At 40.2% G+C, this 22,860-nt stretch overlaps 2 protein-coding genes across 2 annotated transcripts; both read left to right on the plus strand.

The window, feature by feature from the left end:
- Window positions 1–1,737: 1,737 nt before the first annotated feature.
- Window positions 1,738–14,013, plus strand: lgmn (legumain). Its single transcript, XM_069661803.1, has 14 exons — window positions 1,738–1,822; window positions 2,135–2,294; window positions 2,508–2,605; window positions 6,036–6,117; window positions 6,238–6,320; window positions 6,412–6,487; window positions 6,744–6,806; window positions 6,924–6,990; window positions 7,895–8,013; window positions 8,158–8,247; window positions 10,035–10,244; window positions 10,385–10,555; window positions 13,305–13,372; window positions 13,517–14,013. Exons 2-14 carry the CDS (start codon window positions 2,157–2,159, stop codon window positions 13,557–13,559), a joined length of 1,308 nt encoding a protein of 435 aa, XP_069517904.1. The 5' UTR covers window positions 1,738–1,822; window positions 2,135–2,156; the 3' UTR covers window positions 13,560–14,013.
- A 1,590-nt stretch (window positions 14,014–15,603) lies between these two features.
- On the plus strand, window positions 15,604–22,317 carry chp1 (calcineurin-like EF-hand protein 1). The gene is made up of 7 exons (XM_069662496.1): window positions 15,604–15,993; window positions 16,309–16,381; window positions 17,656–17,736; window positions 18,341–18,468; window positions 18,591–18,652; window positions 19,964–20,086; window positions 20,776–22,317. The coding sequence occupies exons 1-7, from the start codon at window positions 15,927–15,929 to the stop codon at window positions 20,827–20,829; spliced, it is 588 nt and encodes a 195-aa protein (XP_069518597.1). The 5' UTR covers window positions 15,604–15,926; the 3' UTR covers window positions 20,830–22,317.
- The last annotated feature ends 543 nt before the right edge of the window (window positions 22,318–22,860 follow it).

Below are 22,860 nucleotides of genomic sequence, written 5' to 3' on the forward strand. Positions count from 1 at the left end.
TTGAAGAAGCAATTTTCAATTTCAATAACTTTCAATGATTTCCTCTTTATGTGGTTGAAGACGTTGCCATGAATCTTATTTATGCATTTTATTTTATTTTATTTTATTTTTTATATATACGTTTGCCGAACTGTAAATAATTCTTGAAAAGTTTTAATTATGTCTCAGCAACTGAGTTATGTATCTTTAAATATGTAAAGCTGAATAAAAATGTTCAAAAAAAAAAAAAGTCAAAAACCTGCTAAGTGGACCTTGAGGTAAGATTTTTTTTCTCAAACTCCAATTTCCGAGGTCAAAAAACAACCCAAACAATTCTACATTAACTTGCACATATTCTGGGGCGCTGGTTTCGCTCAGTGGTTAAATCACACGTCCCATATATAGATGCCACAGTCACAGTGTGGCGGCTTGGGTCTCGACTCCCAACCCCCGGTCGTGTGCCTTCCCTCCTGTTTCCGAGGCCAATGAATAAAAAAACCTTCACGTATGCTAATTGTTTTCTAATGGCATTAAGAAATGTACTATTACTCAGTTTTAGGTTAAAGCAAAACAATCGTTGTATGTCAAATGGATGCCATTTAGAGTCCACACTGATTTGATTGTAAGAAGTCGGTGTATAAAAAGCCTAATAAGAGCATCCCTCAGTGTCATGGACGTCCATTACTATCCAAGAACTGCAGTTAAAATATAAGAAATGTATTTTATTGGTCCTGAGGGAAACTATGTAGGAGGATGTTTTCAAGTCGCTTCCACACACCCCATCCTGCTTTAAAACACTCTGAAGCACCAAATGTGATTAGCATGTGGTTAAAAATAGTCCCCAACAAAAGCACTGTTTACTCCTGTGTGACTTTGCTAAAAACATACCCAGCTGGTGTTAAAAGCTGTGAAAACGAATGGGGCCTGGGGACGAGTTACGCGAACAAACAGGGCAGGAAGGTCAGGCAGTAATGAAGGACGGTCTCTCATGGGATCTGTTAACAATAAGAGAAGTTAAGATCATTTTATGTGGTGCACCAGACCAGTGGTGGAAGAAGTGTTTTTTACTCAAAGTAGCAACAACACGATGTGAAAAGATGCCACTTGAGTCACATTTCCAATGAACACACGAGCCAGTTGAAACGTCTATGGGACTGAACTCTGTGCTCCAACAATAAAACCTCCTTAAAAAGTAACTTTGATCTTTGCTTCTTGCAATCTTCATGCAATATTAGAATGAACTGGGTCTGCTTAGCATTGTTATACATGCCACAGAGCAGGACTGCAGCATATAAATATATATATGTAGTAGAGTAAAAAGTATTACATTTGCCTTTGAAATGTAACATGAAATATAGTGAAAAATAGTGCAAAACTCAAACACTTTGTGTTTCAAAAATTGTACAATTTACACTTACATTGTAGGTACAATAGAAATTCAAGAATATTAATTTCAAACATTGCAACATTCTAATAATAGTAAAGCCAAAAGACTATATTCTTAATAATAAATTATTCTAAATTCTAAATAACAAAATACTTAGTGTTTTTGTTAAATAAGGGGTTCTTTTCTAAGAAATGACAATTAACTAAAAACCTTGTTAACCCAGTTCTCACTTTAACCGTAAAAACAGACTACATGTTTATACATGTTGCTGCTCTCAAAGCACATGACTGTTTACAGTCAAGCCCCGCCTCCCGAGCCCTCTGATTGGCGGCCGCAGTAGAATTCCCTTCACTGTTTTTCCCGACGTCACATATAAACGTCCTGTTGGACTGCCGCTGAGGGTGTACATGTAGGAGCCTCACTGTCGTCTGCTTCACACACCACAGTTTAAAGAAGGTAAAATCAATTCTTTGTGTGTTTTTAATGCCGCTTGAATTCATTCGGATACATTTAAATAGCTTTAAAGCGTTTTTTTTTGCCTTTTAAAAAGTCCTGTTTGTGTTGGCTTCCTATGCTACCAGCTAGCTTAGCTACGCTCCAAAGATGGATATCATGTGACAGCCATTGAGTCAGGTGGCATGTTAGTGTCATTTTCTGTTTACCTGCTGGTTGCTTGAGCTACCTCAGAGTCTAATAAACAACTTTTCGCTTAGACTGACTTTATGAAAGATAATTTTTGACTGTATATCCCTGTTACTATCCACACAGGGCTAAGACAGAAGCCAAGGACATGTGTAAGTTTCTGTTTCTGCTGCTCGGCCTCAGTCTCGGGCTGGCAAATGCTTTCCCCAGCCCGGATTCAGACGGTGGGAAGAACTGGGTGCTCATCGTAGCTGGCTCCAACGGCTGGTACAATTACAGACACCAGGTGAGAGGTGCAAAACAAGAGAATTACATAAAACTGTCGCAACAATGTCATCTTATCAAGTGCAAACTGTGCATGACTTTGGTTATTGATAAGATCAGCTTCTCCCTTTTAGGTTAAAAACACTTCCTCATCACAATGCCAGAGTTTTTGAAGTCTCTTTTATGCATTATCTTTATTATATTTATATCTGTATTGTTTCCTCTGTTTTTATAGGCTGATGCTTGCCATGCCTACCAGATTGTGCACAGGAATGGCATCCCGGACGAGCAGATTGTGGTCATGATGTATGATGATTTGGCACAGAACGAGCAGTGAGTTGACATTTTTTGTTTCAGTGCTGCAGATCTTTGTGAAACCGAGACTTTGTCTTGCCCTAATGTGTTTTAAAAACCCCCACTGTACTTTGTTTCTGTTCATGACCTTCATCCTTCCCCATTTGCAAATTAGTAGAGCGTTTAAATAGATGTCAGCCTCAGTCATATTGAACACTGTTCCTAAAGGTCTTAGGATGTAATTTACAAGTGTTTTATACATGATGTTTTTCATGTTTCAATTTAAAGTAGATTTACAGGATTTAAATAACTTTGCTTATAATTATTGCAATTATATGTTTTTGCAGTTGATTAATCAGTACAGTTAGGAACCTGCCAATTAAGTTAATTTGGCCCTGAACCCGATCAGATCAGAGTTCTTTAATATGGATTATCCGTCGCTGCAGGGCTGATCCAATACTGATATTTACTTAATGTCGTTGAAAGATGTATCTTTTTCGGAGGTTGGCGACATTGTCAGATCTTTAATTTAAGTAAAAGTATTTATACTGCTGTGCAGATTTACTCTGGTACAGATAAAAGTCATGCATTTAAAATTTGACCAAGTAAACGTGCAGAAGTTTTAGCATCAATTTATACTAAAACTAACTTTACTAATACACCTTTGTATTTCCTCTGGGGAAAGTCTGATTGATCATAACTTTTTGCGATCATACGCTTGTATTAATTATCTGAATGTAGAAAGTTACTAAGGTTAAGTAGTTTAGTATTTCCTCCTGAATTGAAGTGGAGCATAAATATAAAGTAGCGGGAAATTGAAATACTGAACTCAAAATTGCAGATAAGTACGGCCCTTACTTGTATCAGACACAGCTCATATTTTCATAAACTACTTGACCTAAATACTGGAGGTCAAAGCTAATAAATATTATCTTTATAAGCTTACATTTTTGATATGATAACTGAGTTTAACTTGGATAATTAGACTCCTGATATTGTGTTTAGGCAATCCGCTAAGGAAAAGATGCTCCCTCTGTTGGAGTTTTTGAAGACACAGAAACTGCTGCTAAATAGCTGCAATCAACTTAAATACCATATGTAGCAATAAAACTAAACGATAATACACTAAAGACAAAAATACAAGAGGAAAAGGATGTGTTGAATATTGCTCACAATGGCGCACACATGTTGGTTTTGTCATGTCGTTGTGGTATGTCAGGCCTGTGATGAAGCAGATTCAGGCTGAGATGAAGAGACTCGCTGAGCGGAGTCACAAGGAACTAATTTTAGAGCTTCTTCCTGCAGGACTTTGACTCGGGAGTTTTATTACAGACATGTAGACGGGGAAGAAGAGCAGGAGCGAAAACAGACCCGTCAGTTGTAGTAAGAATTTAGATCACTGTTGCACACTGTGACACAGCAGTGTTTGTACACTTGACAGCTCAGTCAGAAGATCAGATTATTAAAATTTTGCTGCTTTATTTTTCTTTTTTTTTAAAAGGCTTGGTACATGGTATACATAAATGATGTGTTATAGGATACAGTAACACATGGCACATTTTTTACATGTTATACATGATGGAGGAAGCTGCTGTAGATATGCTGTTACATAGTGTCCCTAACTCTTAACGTAAAACTGCTTTATTAAGTATGTTTTCTTTTTCAAAAGGTGTAAGACAACCGTCGTGCATGTTATTAATGTTATTCTAAAGTTTCTTCAGGCCTTTGTTATTATCAGGACTCAAACTGGCAGCATTATCAAACTAGCTATATATCGATATTGACCAATGAAAACATTTGTGATTTTTTTTTGCCATATTTCCCAGGTGTGAGTGGGTTTGTTTTGTGGTTGATTTATTGAGTTAACTTGGTTTAGTCGGACATCTTTGATTTGTCTCTTAAATCTCAAAACAAAGTGAGAAAGAAGGAAAGACCAAAGATAAGCTGAGGATCTATCTGCTCTTATTTACTGTCTGCACATTCGAGCACTGGTTGAGTCCGTGTATGAAAAGGTTTAAGAGAGAAGTTATGCAACAACACTGATTGTTTTCTATCCATTTTATGCATCATAAGATGTAGAACACATGTTGCTGTAACAAGAACATATGCTCTCTCTGCACGTCTCTATCCTGCATCTCCTTCCACTTTTCGGCCCATCCCATTCGAGGCAGTCGGCTGTTGGTTCTGCTCGAGGTTTCTGCCTGTGAAAAGGACGTTTTTCTGCCACTGTTGCCAAATGTTGCTAAGTGCCGCTCATGGTGGACTCATGTCGTGTCTCTCTCTAAATAATATAAAAAAACAGAACAGGGGCGCTGGTTTAGCTCGGTTTTTAGAGCAGGCGCCCACGTACAGAGGCTACAGTCCTCGACGCACTGATCGCAGGTTCGACTCCTTGTCTGCCGATCATTTGGTGCATGTCTTCCCCCACTCTCTCCTCCCCACATTTCCTGTCTCTCTTCAGAATCCGAGTCTGAGTCAGGGTTTATTGCCAAGTAGGTTTTCACATACAAGGAGTTTGTTTTGGAGATTTTGGTGCAGACAGTAAACACAGTAGAATAAAACAACAACACAACACGTGTGATTAAAAGCTGTACAGATGTGCAGGATATTGGTGAGTGCAAAAAGATTACAGTATAACATTAAGAATAAAAAGCTGTCCTATAAAAAAAGGCAAAAGCCAAAAAAGTAATTAAAAAAATGTTGCACTTTTTTCTTTTAGGACCACTTCACTTCCCCCGACAAGTAAGACAAGCCGGCAGCACTTTTTCAAAGCCAAGCATAAAGAGAGCACGATATAGACCTGCTCTTTTTGTAAAGCGTCTGTAACCTTTTGATTGATTAATTTAAATACTTTGTGCGAATGACGACTTTTTATGAGGTTGAGTTTAATTTGTGGTTAATAATTAAGTGAAAGGAAAGCAGGCGAGAGGGCCGCGTGCATTTTGCACTGAAGGTTAATAGACACTCGTACTGTCGGGGAGTTTCACTGTTAATGTTTTTCATTGATTTAAGTTGTTATTTTCTTTTGAGTTTTAAATACATTGCTTGATGTTTAGTGAGTGCTCTTCCTAAATAATCTCAGTTTGGGACAGTCCGAAAGATTTGTCTCCAACACGTCAGACTCTTATTCTTGTGGGGTTTTTACACCTGTTGTTTTCTTCTTGTTAAGGGGCTTTTTAGTGGTTTCGTTTTACTGTACAACAGACGAAACCCGTTCAGTTTACGATCACATGAGACAAAGAAATGTTTCCACTGAGTTACTGTACGCAGCTCTTTCTGTCAGACGAGAGTCCTTGTGGTTGTTGAGTAATAGAAAGTGATTCTGCCGGGAAAGCTGAAGTCAAGTGTTGCAGTCACGAGCTGACTCTCACCTGATCAATGAATCATTTATCTGCTTCCCTGTCATCAAGTGTTTTGTCAGCTGTTTTCACTTCCTCCTGTTGATCTGATTCATATTGTTTTCCTCCAGAAACCCCACCCCCGGTGAACTGATCAACAGGCCAAACGGCTCTGATGTGTACAAGGGTGTCCCTAAAGACTACACTGGGGACGTGAGTGCAAATATTTAAACTGGACTGCAAATCAGAGCTCTTGAGTAAATGATTTGCAGAGCTCTTCACGTTCACACTGCTTGTTTAAAAAGACTTTTTGATTTCTGTGTTCTCCTGCAGGATGTGACCCCAGAAAACTTCCTGGCGGTGCTGAAGGGCGACTCTGCAGGCGTCAAAGGAGGCTCTGGAAAAGTGTTAAAGAGGCGAGTGATACAGTAAAACAAGAGATGCAGTCAGAACTGCAGATAAACATAGATTTCTTCTTTAACTGTGCTCTCTTTGTTTTCTACGCAGCGGCCCCCAAGACCACGTGTTTGTGTACTTCACTGACCACGGGGCGCCTGGTATTCTGGCCTTCCCTAATGACGACGTGAGCACTTCTCTACTTCCTGTTCTTGCTAATGTTCATCACAAACACTCAAACACACCCTTAACACCAGTTTAACAAAATCAGATCAGTCATGTGTGTGTTTCTGATATTTGAGCACCTAACTGAACTGACACAAAGATTCCACATGGGATCAGTGTATTCTGAATGTGCGCCACATCTCATCAGGATTTGCTGATAATAACATTTTATTGTTCCTCCTCTGAAACTGTTTTCCTCTCTCTGTCTTCATCTGCAGCTCAATGTTAAAGACCTCCAGGACGCCATCACATACATGCACGACAATAAGAAATACAAAAAGGTACGTATCTACCTTTTTTAGGCTTTGTGTCTAAACATGCCCGACTGAAACGGTATGTAGGTCAGCGATAAAAAATCACACGATCAATCAGCTGATGATGTGTCCTCTGGCACACAGATGGTGTTCTACATCGAGGCGTGTGAGTCCGGGTCGATGATGAACCACCTGCCTACTGACATTGACGGTGAGTTGAACTTTACCTCAGCCGAAACTCTTTCCAGTAAAACAGCAGAGAGATAACGGGGCGGCAGGGATCAATAGAAAGTGTCGATGAGCCGCTTCAACAACAACATGAACTTGACTTTTCCTCGTGGCTGTTTGTCCGCTCCTTCTTTTAATGTTGACTTTGAACTTTTATCTCAACTTTTAACTTCCTGTGTCATGTCTGGACCGGTCCGAAATCAGCTCTGCCATTCGTGTTTTTGTTCCTCCTTCCTGTGTTTGGTCTCATCAAACACTTGTGTCAGCGTTCAGCTGTGTGGCTTTTTGGCTCTGTCATGTGCTCGGCCTCATGTGATAATAAACATAACAGAGTCTGCACAGGTCATCGTGGATCAAAGCTCTGGTTTTAGTTTGTTAAACAAGAGAGATTGACTGAATGACTGCCGGATGGGGAATGTCTTGCTGCTCTTGATCTGCTCCAACGTTGTCGGCCATGTTGGCGTTCATTCAAGTCGCTTCAAGTTCTCCCTGTCGCTCACAGACATCACATTCACTAGATGCCTCCTCTCTGCGCTCGAGTGTCCCTCTCCTGTCTGTTTTGTCTCGATGCATATTTGATGTGGTTTTCTATGTGTTATTGTCCCGTCTGGGAAAACATGAAACATCACTTATTTCCCTTAAATGCTTTAAAGCTAAAGTAACAGGCCTGTTGTGATCATGTAAAGCGTAGAGGGTACAGTTATTTGTATTAAAATGTAAAGGGTAAAAGTGACATGTTGTAAAAAAGTAAATAAATACTCAAAGTACAGATACCTGTGAACTCTGCTTAAGTACAGTAACGTTTTTGTACTTGGCTCCTTGAAAATGATCATTTCCTACCAAACTGTTACACAGCGTAACATGAGAATGTCTCTGTGTGTTTTCAGTGTACGCCACCACAGCAGCCTCCACTCATGAGTCTTCTTACGCCTGTTACTATGACGAGAAGAGGGACACGTACCTGGGAGACTGGTACAGCGTGAACTGGATGGAGGACTCCGATGTGGTGGGTGAAGTTTCCCCCTTCTTGTTTTGCATGCATCTTAAAACAGTAACTTTTGTTTTTGAATTATTAAATTATGATTATTGAATTTTATTTTCTGAATCTGTCCTGTTTGTGGCGCGTTTTTGTCTCTTGTTGTTTCTCCAGGAGGACCTGAAGAAAGAAACTCTGCTGAAGCAGTTCAAGATCGTGAAGAGCCACACAAACACCAGCCACGTCCAGCAGTACGGGAACAAGGTAGAGCAAGATCTTTTTGGTTTAAACTTTGTTGAAATGAGTTATTAATGGACATTTTGATATTGTAAGGACAGTGAGGAAAAGGCACATAAGAAACAGAGGACAGGACAAATGACCTTATTTAAATATCTCACCTGGAAGATGCTGCAATAATCAAATACCCGTCTCGTTGGCTAAATAAAAACGCTCGTTCTTCCAGTGTGTCCCGGTTCTCTTTGGAGGCGTCTGGAGTAGAAGATGTAGCTGTTAAATTTTAACAAACAGGCCAGCAGTGGGGCTTGTTTTTGTTATGGCAAGATCTTTAGGGTGCAGGTGCCATCTTTACTTAAACCTTCTGGGGTAAGTCCAAGACAGAGAGATGTGAATGTTGTACTGATACTAAACCCCAGAGTTCACCTCTGTCCAGCAGTGTTAATGTTGGCAGCTATTTTAGATTAAAGCTTTACACAAAGATGCTGATTCGTTTCAGCCACATTTGAGTTTTTTTAGTTTTTTTTACTTTTATAGTTTTAGTCGACGACAAATCAAAACCTTTATGTCCGTTTGCTCCAGGTAAAATGAACACTTTAAATATCAGCAGATCATCCAAACAGGAAAAGAACAATGAGAACATCTCAGGATTACGTTTTTATTACTTTTCATCATCGCTTCTCATTTAAAGAGCAGCTCCAGTCGTGTTTTAAGACGTTTAAAATGTTCTGCTTGAAATAATAAATTGTGTCTGATAAGTTTTTCTGCATAATATGTTTAATCACCTTTTCAAAAATCCTCCAAAGCATCTCCTCCTTCTCCCTCATTACAAAATCCCTGAATCTGCATAGGCCCCGCCCACTAGGCACATTTCAAACCGCCCGCTCCGTCGCGAAAACAAAACACGTCTCTGCCATCGTTTACTTAGCTAGCTCGAAATGTAGTAATTAGTAGTAGTAACGTTAACGTTAGCAGTCAGCAGTGAGTTCTCAAACATTACGATGACGGTTACAGCTGGCTCGCGCATCGCCGAAGTGGTTGCCATAGGTTACACATAATGATAATATGTACATAATGCATAGCATCACCCCGTCCATTAACGGGATTGGCTCCTTAGGTTTGTGACATCACAAACCCTGCCAATCTGAACACGTGTTGTTCAGCCTGTCCTTGGTACACTGCAGTTTAACAGCAGACAGGCCCAGCCATGGAGATGATGCTGATGTTGTCCCTGATGTGTCCTGTAGCACATGAAGAACACCACATGGAGATGTTTACAAGGTTACACACTTGAGTTTCACTGCAGGGGTCTTTAAACAGTCTGATGATCGCTCCGTTTTGTGCTGGAAAAGCGTCAAATCACAGAGCCAGAAGCAGACAGCCTGAGTTATCAGAAAGTTCACGACCACCTTTCTCATGCCTGTTATCTCTAACTGGGGCGTGAGGCTTTTAAATATCATGGATTTTGAATGTCTGACAGGCCACCACTCGCATTTTAGTCCTGTGTCGTCTTGTTTATGAAAACAAAACATGCGTGTTGTCAGTTTTTATTATCAAAGATCTATTTTAAGCTTGTCAACGTCTCGTCTTTGTCATGGAAAAATGGTCGATGACGAACATTTATCGTCATAATTTCTGTTAACGAAATTAACACTGCATTCCAGACTGTCTGAAGGGGTGTCAATCACAGACAAGACCAGACAAACTTTTTAAGTCTGGATGATTTGGTCAGGAACTGTAAGGGAGAAAAAAAGTCCTTGTTTGCTGCTTTTATTTTGAAACTTACCTTGCTCACGTGTGTCTTACTTTCCCTTCAGACTTTGGCCCACATGAAGGTGATAGCCTTCCAGGGTAACCCCAAGGCAGCCAGCCAGCCCGCTCCTCCTCTGACCCTGCAGCCAGTGAAAGATGCCGATCTGACCCCGAGCCCCGACGTTCCTCTGGCCATCCTCAAGAGGAAGATGATGGCGTCCAATGACATCAGGGTTGCGAGGGGGCTGCTGGCGGAGATCAGCTCCCACCTCAAGGTGAAGACCGATAAAGCCCTCACTGTCACAGATGACCTTTTAAAGCATGCCAATCAGATTTAAATGGCAGGTTTTACCTGCACAAATCGAGCATTCACCGTGACAGCTCTCATGTTACAGATTTTAATGTGTGTGTTCAGGTCAGGGAGCTGCTGGCTGAGACCATGCGCCAAATCGTCGGGGCGGTGACCGCTAGCAGGCAGGCGGCCGAGGAGGTTCTCAACGAGCAGGCCGAACTCACCCAGCATGAGTGCTACAAGGCTGCAATGACCCACTACAAACACAGCTGCTTCAACTGGCATAAAACCGAGGTAGAAATTTTGTGTCTTTTTTATTATGTAATGGTACATTAGTCACAGTTACGGCAGGAAACATCTGCAGCTGAAGGTTGAAACTAACTCACATGTCAGAATGTGGTTCTGCTTATAAAGAGGAAGAGCAGTTTCACATGCCGTTCATCAGTAGGTTTTAGTGTCTGGGTTTTCCTCTTTCGGTTCATCTGGCTCTAATCCAAACGCTGAGTGCAATAAAAGCCTGACTTAAAGTAGCACATCTAGATATCTACAACACATCGAACCTTTTTTATCTTAATCTAAACTTTTTTTCAGAGTACCAGGATCAGATTCTCTCTCTTAACTGCACAAGCGTGTAACGGTAGTTCTCTGACTTTGTTTAGGGGAACAACCGTTCAGTATTAGCAGAGAAAAAGAAGAAGGGAGAGCAGGCATGGACAAAAAAAGTACATAGAAACTGATCTTCATAATACGTTTCAAAAGCCTTTTACTCAAAAGTGTCACAAACAAAAGAAATGCTACGGCGCTGAGAGGAAGAACACCGGGGAGAGAGACACAAGCCCTTTCACACTGCCAGTTCAAGACGGGATTATTGTGCCCCTATAGGCCGGAACGCTGTAAAAACGGCGGCTTGGTCCATCGTAGAATGACAAAGGCTGCATGAGGGCGGAGCTTCGTTACGGCGCTGAGGCGGCGACGCGGTGTAAGAAGGGCTGGGGACACGCAGGCAGAACAGCACAAACAGAAACTCAGCATGCAACATACGGGATGATGTTCAGCGAGCGGGTCATTGTTGTGTAAATAAACCCTGACAGGGTGTAAATGTGTTTATTTAAGACGTGACGACCCACCTGTACATTATCCTGCTTCTTACACGGCTTCTAACTGAAGACACATTTTCGGGACTCCTCGTCTCTGTGCTGCTCTGACCCCTTTGCAAAAGTCTTTTATAATTATGTTAAAATAACCAAAAGAGAAATCTGTGTCAAAGTCATTTGTAGATTTTCCACCACCACTGCCGAGAGCGCTCACACAAGACAAATGATCATTTATTCGGTCCTCTTCATTTCCTACCAATACAGAAGCAGCTGTTAATTATTGGAAATATAACAAAAAAACACAGTTCAGTTTAATCAACTGAACAGGATTTAGGTGAGGGGACATAATGTATGTGAAGTCAGCATCATGTTAGGGATAAAGCTAATGCACATTAAAACAGCCACTGAATGATATTTCATGAGTTTAATATTTAAAATATGACTGAAGTGAGGTTCAGCCATGAGCCTGTTCTGCCTGAGCCGCACCTTTGAATGATGTTCTGGTGTTTTATTTTTAACTGCTTCCATGTACGTCTTTCTCCCGCTGCATTGCTCCTAAATTAATATACATTTTAGCTTCCGGTCGTGATTAAGTATTAAATAAATAGACCAGTTCAAACGTACGCGTTCACTCGAGCAGCAGTTTCTTCCCACGCCGCTTCTCTCTCTTTTGCAGCTGCAGCCGTGTTACTTTATGTTTCTAAAAACATGCTCGTATTCGCTGAACGTCCGCGTGATGATTTAGAGCTCCACTGGTGTGACGTAGGAGGACCTCTTTTTGTGTACCGTTGCCATGGTGAATCGTGGTATCGGGGCTCCATGAATGCTGGTTTTTTAATGCTGGTCTACTCAGAGTTGATAGAACTGACTCAGATCCTGTTCTGAAACCAAAAAGGGACTTTAAGCTCAGGGTAAATGAAACCACAGTCCGGGGTCAGACTGAGGGTTTGTTGAACCTCCTTTCTGAAACGGACCCCTGATCAAAAAATGACTATGAAATGAATACAACATACAACAACAAGAAGAAGTTGAAAAACATTTAATATTTTGCAGTGTCAGTGGTGATGAATGGGACCAGGAACAATTAGAAGTTAATAATGATACAGCTGACATTACTTGTCATTCCATAGGATGCTAAGAACTGAGTGAGAGAACAAACAACTTTTGAACCTCTGTATACGATGCCAAAATACTCCACAAAACAAAACTCAACCTCTGAGTTGATTTCTCAGGTTTATTATGGCTTTAATGTTCTCTTTCGGGCTGCACGGTGGTGCAGTGGTTAGCGCCGTCCCCTCACAGGGAAAGGGTTCCTAGTTCAAACCCCAGTTTAAACGTAGTGGGCCTTTCTGTGGGGTTCTCCCCGTGCATGCTTGGGTTCCCTCCGGGTACTCCGGCTTCCTCCCACAGTCCAAAGACATGCTCGTTAGGTTCAATGGTGACTCTAAAATTGTGTGAATGTGAGCGTGAAAGGTTGTCTGTGTCTGTGTGTCAGCCCTGTGATTGACTGGCGATCAGTCCAGGTGTAACCCCGCCTCTTGTCCAATGACAGCTGGGATAGGCTCCAGCCCTCCGCGACCCTGAACAGGATAAGCGGTGTAGATGATGGATGAATGGATGTTAGTTGGTTATTTTAGACTTTAAATGATGATTTAATTCAGAATACCCACAGTATCTATAACTGTAACATGAGTTTAAAATGGAAACAGGAGATACCGTGAGAAACTGGTGGCCTGAGAGTAATATGAAAAAGAAGCTGTATTTAAAGTCGGTGTGTTTTTTATGCAGCTGTTAATTTAAAACAAAAAGTTCCTTTTTCTCCGGAGCTGTTTGACATTTCGAAGCCACAAACACGACCAGGGGGAAGCAGACACGGTGCATTGACATTTTCAGTTTGAAAGACTGTGGGGACATTTGTGACTCATGTTCTGTCCTCTTGTGTGTTTCAGTATGAATACGCTCTGAGACATCTGTACGCTCTGGTCAACCTGTGCGAGAGAGGATACTCTGCTGACAGGTAAGATGACGTCCATCTCCAGGCTACGAATGAGTCATGGCAATTTTAAACGTTTATCCTCCTCTGAGAAAGATATTGTTTGTTTTTGGAGACTTCTATTACTGTACTTTTATGTTTTGTTTTGTTTTGTTTTTTACCCTGCAGGATCCAGGTGGCCATGGACGCCGTGTGTCACTTCAAAGAGTAAAAGACTTTCTGCGAATCCATGAAAGTGTCACACCAAACTTCTTCCGTGTGGAAAGGCCCGAGGAAACGAGAAGCTTCTCTTTGCACTGCTTAGGAATCAATCTGACGTGGACGTTGACGTTTATTTTATCAACACACTAACACTTTTTTTTTTTAAATGTGACATTTTTTTCTGATTTTACTGAGAATTTTTAAACTTGTTTTATAATGAGCTGCACTTTTGCTGTGAAGATTTTAGGATATTTTACTGCTTCTGATTGTTTTTAGGACACAATGACGGCATGTAATTCTTGTACATTTGTTTTGCTCTCAGCTTTATTTGTGGTATGGCTGCATGGATGAATGTTTCATTCATGGGTGAAGGACATACTACTGAACAGTGAATGTTTGTGAAAACCTCAAGACACTTGTAACGGGGATCTTGAAATAAATCTTACCAAAACTCATAAAAGAAATATGTGTTTATTCTTCCTTGATGACACCTTTTTTAGGATATTTCCCCCGGGTTTATTCTTCACACACAAACAGTAGCAAAGAGGATTTGTGTGGTGTCTAACTTATTCTATCTAAGCCTGTTTGAAAAACCTTTTTAAATGTGCACTCCTCTGCCTGACAGTTAAAACCCACATGCATCCTTTTTAACATGAACCACTGTCAGCTTTGTGGGGATTTCTGCCTTCCTGTGAGCTCGTATTAACACCTAATATATAATACAAGATTATTATTTTCTGTTAGAAGGATTTTTAAGCATTATACAGCAAGTGTCTGCTCCAACTGGGGATCATAAGTAACTTCCATTACAAATACCCTCTTCTTTCCCTCATGCAGTACAAGGCCTTGATTGTGTCTTAGCTAATCATATGAAACGGTGCATAAGGATTATTCACGGGGCACAGTTTTAAACAGCAGAGAAATAAGTTTTAAATTCTGTTTTCAAATTTAGGTATCAATATTAAGAAAATTAAATCTCTGAATCATGTTGTAGAATATGAAGAATAAGACTGATGTTAAATCACAATTAAATATTGTTTAGTTCAAAATGTCCAGTAGAAATATATTTTAATAACTTAATATAATAACTTTTATGGCGTTTTTTTCCCCTACAAAAATGTAGACCTGATCATTGTAAAAAAAAATCTCAGTAAAAATGTATCAGAAAATAAATGAAATATCTAAATATGTCTGGATATGAAAATAGCAGCTGTTTGTTTCAATAAGTATGTGAACTATATTGCAGTATGTTCCATCGAGGTTTTTTATTGACATAATAGAATAATGAATGATAATTGGTCATATATAAATAATAATGAAAACGCACATAAAATAATTAAATTGCGACATCTAGTGGCCTTTGTTTGTCTTACATCTGACAATTTAAAAAGCACGAGAAGCTGCCGTGCATGTCTGTAAACAATGCAGTTGGTACAGGACTGGGAATGATGCATCAGAAGGGGAGGGACTTGCTCCCTTGAATTAACAAAATGTATTTTTAAAATGTATTTCGCATTCATAGATGTTTTTTTATGTTAGAGATATATGAATCTTAAAATTCATTAGATAACTTAGTTTCTTTGTGGAAAAAAACTGATAAGGTACAAATCTAATTTATTTGTTTAAAAACATGTCTGAAGGGTATCTTTAACCATTAATGTCATTAGTTTTGATAACCAGATGTGATAACTAATTGTTAGATATTTGATTCACTCAAAATATGTGTGTTTATTGCGTCTGAATTTGTATATTTTGAACAAAATTTGAGCTCAACGTCTGACCGACTGTTTCGGGCGATGTGGTTCCCCGAGCAGGATGGTGCCCCCCGCACAATTTTTCCATTGCCTTAATAAGGCTATATATGAACAGTAAAATAAGCGTTTGGTAGTTTTCTTCTGAATTATTAAGTATTAGCTTCAGTAGGTCAACATAGGTAATAATGTGCTTGTTTTTATTTTTGAAAAATGGTTATAGAAAAAGCACTAACTGTAAATCTTTAGCTGGCAAAATACTCGGCTACCCAATTTTGTAAGGACCTACCTGGAAGGGAGGCGGCCTCGTCCAGTACCTGCCCTCCTCATAAAACAGGAAGATAACCCGACCGAAACCCGTATTGCTAATATGAAATCTCGACCGACCATAGGGAATTTTAAATAACAAACAGAGGAGCTACATCGACAGGAGGAAACAAAACAACCGTTTGGATTAAACTTGTAACGACCATAACCGCAAAACGACGAGAACGAGTTAGCTCGCTACGTTAGCGTGTTTGCTAACTTTAACGTTGGTCCGGATTGAGATTCTTACACAGCTGGTTCAGGTTGCGCAAGAAGGGCTAGCAAGTCTGCTGGGTTTCAACAACATTTAACATTTCACTATGGGGTCCAGAGCGTCCACGTTACTCCGAGAGGAGGAAATCGAAGAAATAAAGAAGGAGACTGGCTGTAAGTGGAGCTCAGACTTCGATAAGACGATGTGACACATTAGCTTCCTACTGCATTTACACCTTTATGCTGTCATTCACTGCGGTTAGCAAGTTGCTTAAACTGCAAAGGAAGATTCACAAATATTCTTTATTGTTTCATACAAACTTCTCGGTTGTATAATTGGGTAATAGTGCAGACATATTGCAACATCTGCAGATGTTAGTTATCATACTGAGCTCATTTATTTGAGTGAAAAGTTATTTGCTTTTAGCTCTGCATACCTGCTGTCTTCTGCTCATAAAATCATTGTCTCTGTTGGTTTCCTCCCTCCAGTCTCCCACAGTCAGATCACTCGCCTGTACAGCCGATTCACCAGTCTGGACAAAGGTGAAAATGGCACCCTCAGGTAAGAAATGTATAATCCCCAATAGGTCAGGACATTTTCTTTATGGAGGACAGATTGGCTACATATCTGTGTTTTTGCAGTCATCAATGGGTACAGAAATGTGATGTTCCTTTAACAGAATTACTCTCAAACGCTAGAAAAGAAAACTTGAATGATTAATATGATGTATGTACATGAAGGGCACAGAGGAAGTACACACCATAAAATGGAAAAGATCAAGTAAATTTAAACTTAATAAAAATAAAAGAATATGTTTATAATTTCCCAAATCTCTGACACAAAGAGAACATTTAAGAAAAACATTTCAAAGGAAGGCTGTGTGAGTTTTGGAGATCAAACTTAACTATATTAATTTGATTGGTGATGTAAATTTCAGTATGATCGGGCTGTGACCCTTAATTTTATAAAGTTTGTCAGACACAGTGTAGCAGTGTCTCACTTAGATTTCAAAGTGATTCATACGGAAAACTTTCATGTAGTTTAATATCGTAACACACAGTCACATTTAGAGAGATGTGACTTGAGTGTGACATTTCCAAGGTTTGTGATTAACTCTCAAGCTCAATATTTGACAAAACAAGCAATAGGTGAAGAAACAGTCAGCTAATCATTAAGGCTGCGGAAACATTCATTTATAACCTTGTTTAGCAGTGAGGGTTCATTTGCAAATCTGTCGCTCAAGGGTAAAATAGGAAAAAGAAATCTCCCAACTAAAGACGTTGTGTTTACACATAACAAGTTCTTGGTTCTGCTCGTTCCGTCTTGCTCCAGTGCTTTCAGTCGCAGCACACAGTCGGGTGCATGCATTTCCCCTCCAAGGTGACTTTCTTATCGTTCATTAGTTGCCACAACAGTGAGATTTTGCATTAGTCTCCCCAATGTGACTTTGGTATGTAAACACATTATATCACAAAAATACTAACTGGTGGACAGAAGGGCACCAACTCCCGTGTTCTGTGAGGGATTACTGTTTTTGTCAATGGAGTTTGGTGACTTTGAAGAGAGAGATGTAACAGCTGTTTCTGCTTTCAACTTAAACATCATAAAGCTTTTCTGGCTGCTGGCTGAAGCTATCTAATTGAGCAAGTGAAAAACATTCCTGTTAGTCACTCATAGCCAGAAATCTGTAAAATAGTGCCCAGGATTAGAATAGCAGAGTTACCCTTTAAGATCTGTTGTAAAGAATGATTTAAAATGAGCAACACTTCTTTTGATTTCACTTGTTATCACGTCGTGTTGGATGTTAATTTGATCATATTTTCTTGTGCCTGCAGTCGAGAAGATTTCCAGCGGATCCCAGAGTTGGCCATCAATCCGCTGGGAGACAGAATAATCAATGCGTTCTTCCCTGAGGGGTGAGTTCTGCCTGTTATTGGTCCGCTGTCTGTGGAGATTGATTTCGTAGAAGTGTGTATCACATGTTGAGTCACAACCACCGCAGAGCTGAACAAGGCCATCCGGGCCTTCCAGTGGTGGCGTCTTGGCTGCACACTTGAGAGGCTCGGCCTTTTCTGCCAACTCTGTGTTTGGAAAAAACTCATCTGAGGCACCACAGGTCCATTCTATATATTTGGCTTTTGTTTTGGCTGTTTTATCAGTCTGAAAGCAGAAAACCAGATGTTTTCAGCTGTATCATTAAAATCCCAAAAAGTCAGATGTGTAGGCGTCGTAATGTTAGCCGTGGCTTTTAATGCTTCTTCGATGGTGCTCTGGCTTTGGCTCGTTTGCTTCAGAAACATCTTGAGAATAGAGAAGGGAGGAAAACAGAGTTAGGTTACGACTAGTTTTGGTTTTCATTGTGTCGCTCACACAGCTAGTGTTCACGTTGAGTGTAAAGGTAACCTGAGCTACCACAAAGAATCTGTGATAGTTTATTTTGTGTCTGTCATGAAGAAAGTTGGAGCAATCCCCTTTTTTCTTGTGCTGTGTGCTTATTTTATTGTAATTTTTGTTTATTAGAGAGGACCAGGTAAACTTCAGGGGCTTCATGCGGACCCTGGCTCACTTCAGACCGATCGAGGACAATGAGAAGAACAAGAACGCCGCTGCCAGCGAGCCGCTCAACAGCAGGACAAACAAGCTGCTCTGTGAGTGTGGAGCTCAGTCACACGGGCGTGTCTGCATGGAGCCGGTGACCAGTATCATGACATGATTTCACTAAGTGAGCTCACTGGCTCTGTCATAACTTATATTTATTTTTTATCTCTAGTTGCTTTCCGTCTGTATGACCTGGACAGAGATGACAAAATCTCTCGGGATGAGCTGCTGCAGGTGAGTCGATTATTCGGCACGTAACTAAGACGCTAAGTCACTGCGCAGCATGTGGAAACAGCTGGTTTGTAATTAGATACTGTTGATGTCTTTATTTTACTTCATGAAAATCCATTTTATTAACCTCTGAATATTTGCTAACCAGTCTGTTTTAAGTGGAAGATATTTGGAAGGAGATAGAGCTTTTTGTTAAAGAGTAAGGTGCTCTTTCTAAAACCAGAAACAGACGTTACATCGCTCTCTTCAAAGCCACTCCACTGATGCTGCAGCACAGGGAGTTGCTTCTCCACACCGGCCTTTGATAAGTTAGTTTGGTTGTGTTATTGTGTGACTTTTGTTCTAAACTGGTATGGTAAGATTCAACACTACATTTGTGTTGGACACATTAACACAAACGCACTCACGAAGACAAGCAACTCGTGTGTTCTGCAAGGCAAGATTACTGTTTTTGTCAATGGAGTCTGGTGGCTTTGAAGAGAGCTGTAACAGCTTACTCTTTAACAGAAAGGCTTCTCTCTTTGTGTCATATCAGACACTTCAAGTACCAATCTGAATCTGTCAGTACATTTTAATGAATGTACTTCGATCTGTTGAAGTTGCCCTGGAGCGTTCAAAACGTTTTAACCTATTAGTCCTTCAGACCCCAAAATATGTTAAAAAGAAAAGTTTTAAAATAACAGAATTAACAAAGGAACCAATGCTGTGATGTAACATCTGTGACAAAACGCTCTGCAGGAAGAGAGAGTGAAGGATTTCCAAGGCAATGGCAAGACTTTGCCCTCGTGCTGATAATGATGATATGATGACGGTATATCTCACCTAAAGTACAGGGTGATGTTTCCCAAGACAGTCTTATATCCTGTGTTTTGTCTTCCTCTGTGTTATTTGTTGTTCCTCTGTGAAGCCATGTCGGTTTGGGTGACATTGTGTGACCTGTAATTGCTGTAAGCTCGGGGTTAAATGACTCAAGACCAATCTCTTGTTTTGCGCAAAACATCTCTTGCTTCATACGATTCACAAGCCTCTCTTATTCGGAACTAGCAACTCAGAGTAATGTTTTTTTCATTTTCTTAGTATCTCTCACTGTATTTGTAATCTTTCTGCAGTCAAGTGTGGCTGCTGGTGACCCAACATTTAACCATAACTTCTAATTGTCTTGTGTATTGCTGAAATGCACCCGGCATTAACTTTCTTTTCAAAAAAGTGTCACCTTTTTGGGGCAAACATCGCGACTATGATTTACACCTGTCAGGAAATGTTTGTCGCTGCTATTCATTAACAATTAGGGGAATTTTTGCTCATTCTTCACAGGTCTTGCGGATGATGGTTGGTGTAAACATTTCAGATGAACAGCTTGGCAGCATTGCTGATAGGACCATACAGGAGGCTGACACAAACGGAGACAACTCCATTTCTTTTAATGAATTCATCAAGGCAAGTTTTATGGTCAGAGGGCATCTGACACCTAATATACACAGCTCTCTTAAGCCCTTTTTACACTGCCAGTTCAAGGTGGGATTATTACGTCTCTGTTACGTTCCGTCTTCTATGTAGAACGCAAGGAGGCCGAATGGTGGGGTGAAGCCGTTCTGCCTCTGAGCCGACATCGGAGGTAGTGACAGAGGTGAAACGGCGTCTGTGTAAACAGCGGTGCCGGCAGGGCGGAACAGCGCTGTGTGTGTATTTGAAGCACGCACTGTTTGTTTACACCTCACGCACGCTTTGCTTCCTCAATGCCGGAACACAATGTAAAGACACGCACTGGGACGGCTTTACACCGGCGTCGCACGGTCCACTGTAAAATGAAAAAGGCTGCATGGCGATGGAGCTTCTATACGACGCTGAGGGGGAACCGCAGTGTAAAAAGGGCTTTACACAAGAGTTCTACTTAACTATCAACGAAATAACACAAGCCACAAGTCACTTGATTTAAAACTGAAATGTTTAAAATTGCTTTAAATATTAAAAATGACTCCCAAAACATTTTTCTTGTTTGAGAAATACATCATGATGGGCTAAGAGGCAGTGAAACTCTCATGCTGAGTCTGTTACATATCACAGGGCCGCGTCATAGAGCGGTTATTTTCACATCTAAACTCCCTGTGTTTTGTTTGTCTCCTCAGGTCTTAGAGAAAGTGGATGTGGAACAGAAAATGAGCATCCGGTTCCTGCACTAAATTCCTTTTTTAAAATTTCGCTTCAACATGTCTGTTGACATCAGGACGCAACCTCATCCAGCTCCCCAGCAGGCTGCTGTGGCCCCCACTACAAGTACAAGCTGTCAGACCAAGCATTAGGTAGATAAAGTCGTAGGTGTTGAGTTTCTGCCTTTGCAAGGCTCCGTAAACAAAGGGAAAGTTGCGTGCCTTGGGTTGTTTTATGCAATGTCACTGTATTTCTTTTCCCAGCAATGGAACATTATTTATTAGCAGACTTTATAGGGGCACAGTTAGTAACACTGCTGTTCCACTTTTCTCATGAAATATGATTTTGTTGCGCGGTACGATAACGCTTTTTGCCATTGCAGTGAGTAAGTTTGTTCTCAGTTTACTCATGCTGTACCATGGATATTTAGCACATGCTGTGTCTTTGTCTGTATAAATATGCAACAGTTCAAAGTGAAACTTGTAAAATGTTTGATTCCACTTCAAAACAGACGGTGTTTCTAATGCTAACAGGATCCTACCGACTTGTGGCAGAGCAAGTCAGACTAGCCAGCTCTAAGTTTGTCCCTTAAAGCAAAGCGGGATGAGCTCCACACAGCTTTGTGTTTTACTCACTGAAGTGCCACAGCTTTGGTTCCATTTTGTAACTTATTATCCCAACAGTAAACTGGAACCTATGGCCATGTTTGTGTGTTTTTTTTCTTTTTCATACGAGTTAACAGAGCTACTGCCAATAGATTGCGATTACCTGTTTCAGTTGGTGGACCTCAACAAAGCGAATATGACCCTTCTGTCAAATCCACTAACCACTTGGGGCCAGCTGGAGCCAATATGTGTATAATTTATAGTACTTCTTTTTAATTTTCAACTAACTATTATGGCGGTAGGAATGAGGATCACACACAAACGGCTGCAGTCACTTTGGCTGGCAGGTGTGTATTCCCACCGCCTGTTGTGACGGGTAACCATATTATGTTAAAAAGTAGTATCACTAGGATAAAGCTGCCAATTCGGCCTGTTTTTCTCCTGATTTAGTCGTAATTAAGCCATGGCTAACAATACCAGGCCTTGTGGTGGGAATGGGGCTGGCTGTGGACCAGTGCGTTTGTAGACTTTAAACAGGTCAATCCAACGGTCTATGCTTCTATTTATATGATCAGTCTTCCAGTTTGATTCATGCACTGCTTTAATTTGACTTTCAGTCATCTCCCATTGACTAGTTCCAGATGCAAAGAGAATTAAGTAATGTTAAACATTGATTTCCTCTACACGCTAGGGTACATGAAGAGTAAATGTCTCACCCTTTAATCTTTCATGTGTGAGTTTGTGAAATAATTACAGGAAGAACCTCCAGCAGCCGAGCGCAGGAAATACAACGTCACCATTTTATTAATCAATATGTGACTATCAATCAGATGATTCATATGTTCTGTGATGTTGGTCTAGGTATTATCTAAGTGATTCATGAATTTGATTTGAATAAATACAAGTGCCATGCTTGCTTTGTGTCAATCATTGGTAAAGGTTTTGTTTGGCTGACGTCAGGGGAGAACACATTTAAATTAAGTTTTATTGAACATGAGAGAAATTCAACTTATACAAAAAAGATACAAAAACATAACAACAAACATGACACTAAAACATGCTTACAGTAAAGTAAATAGCAATAATTTAAATGTATGCTTTCCTGTTAGATGTTAGATTTTTTGCTACCCCATCAATCCCCACAGGAACGATCATGTACGTTCAACTCTGTAACAAGCTGCTGTTACATCCTAGTTAATGTTGCATTTTAAGTAATGTTAAGTAACATAAAAGTGATAACATAACAAGTGATTGCATTAGAATGGGGTTCTTACTGATATTATTAACAGATCTAATTAAAATTGCTTAATTTCTAAGTCAGTAAACTGCTCAATTATTCGGCCGATTGTATTATCGAAAAAATTAACAAAAGCGGTAACCTTACTATCTCGCTAATAAAATATAAATTCATATTTTTCTTCTATTTAAAGGGACTGTTGTTCAACATTTGCTGTATGT

The sequence above is a fragment of the Semicossyphus pulcher genome, unplaced genomic scaffold, assembly GCF_022749685.1.
Source record: "Semicossyphus pulcher isolate SPU_LCO1_2020_fin unplaced genomic scaffold, fSemPul1.0.p SCAF_14, whole genome shotgun sequence".
NCBI lineage: Eukaryota > Metazoa > Chordata > Actinopteri > Labriformes > Labridae > Semicossyphus > Semicossyphus pulcher.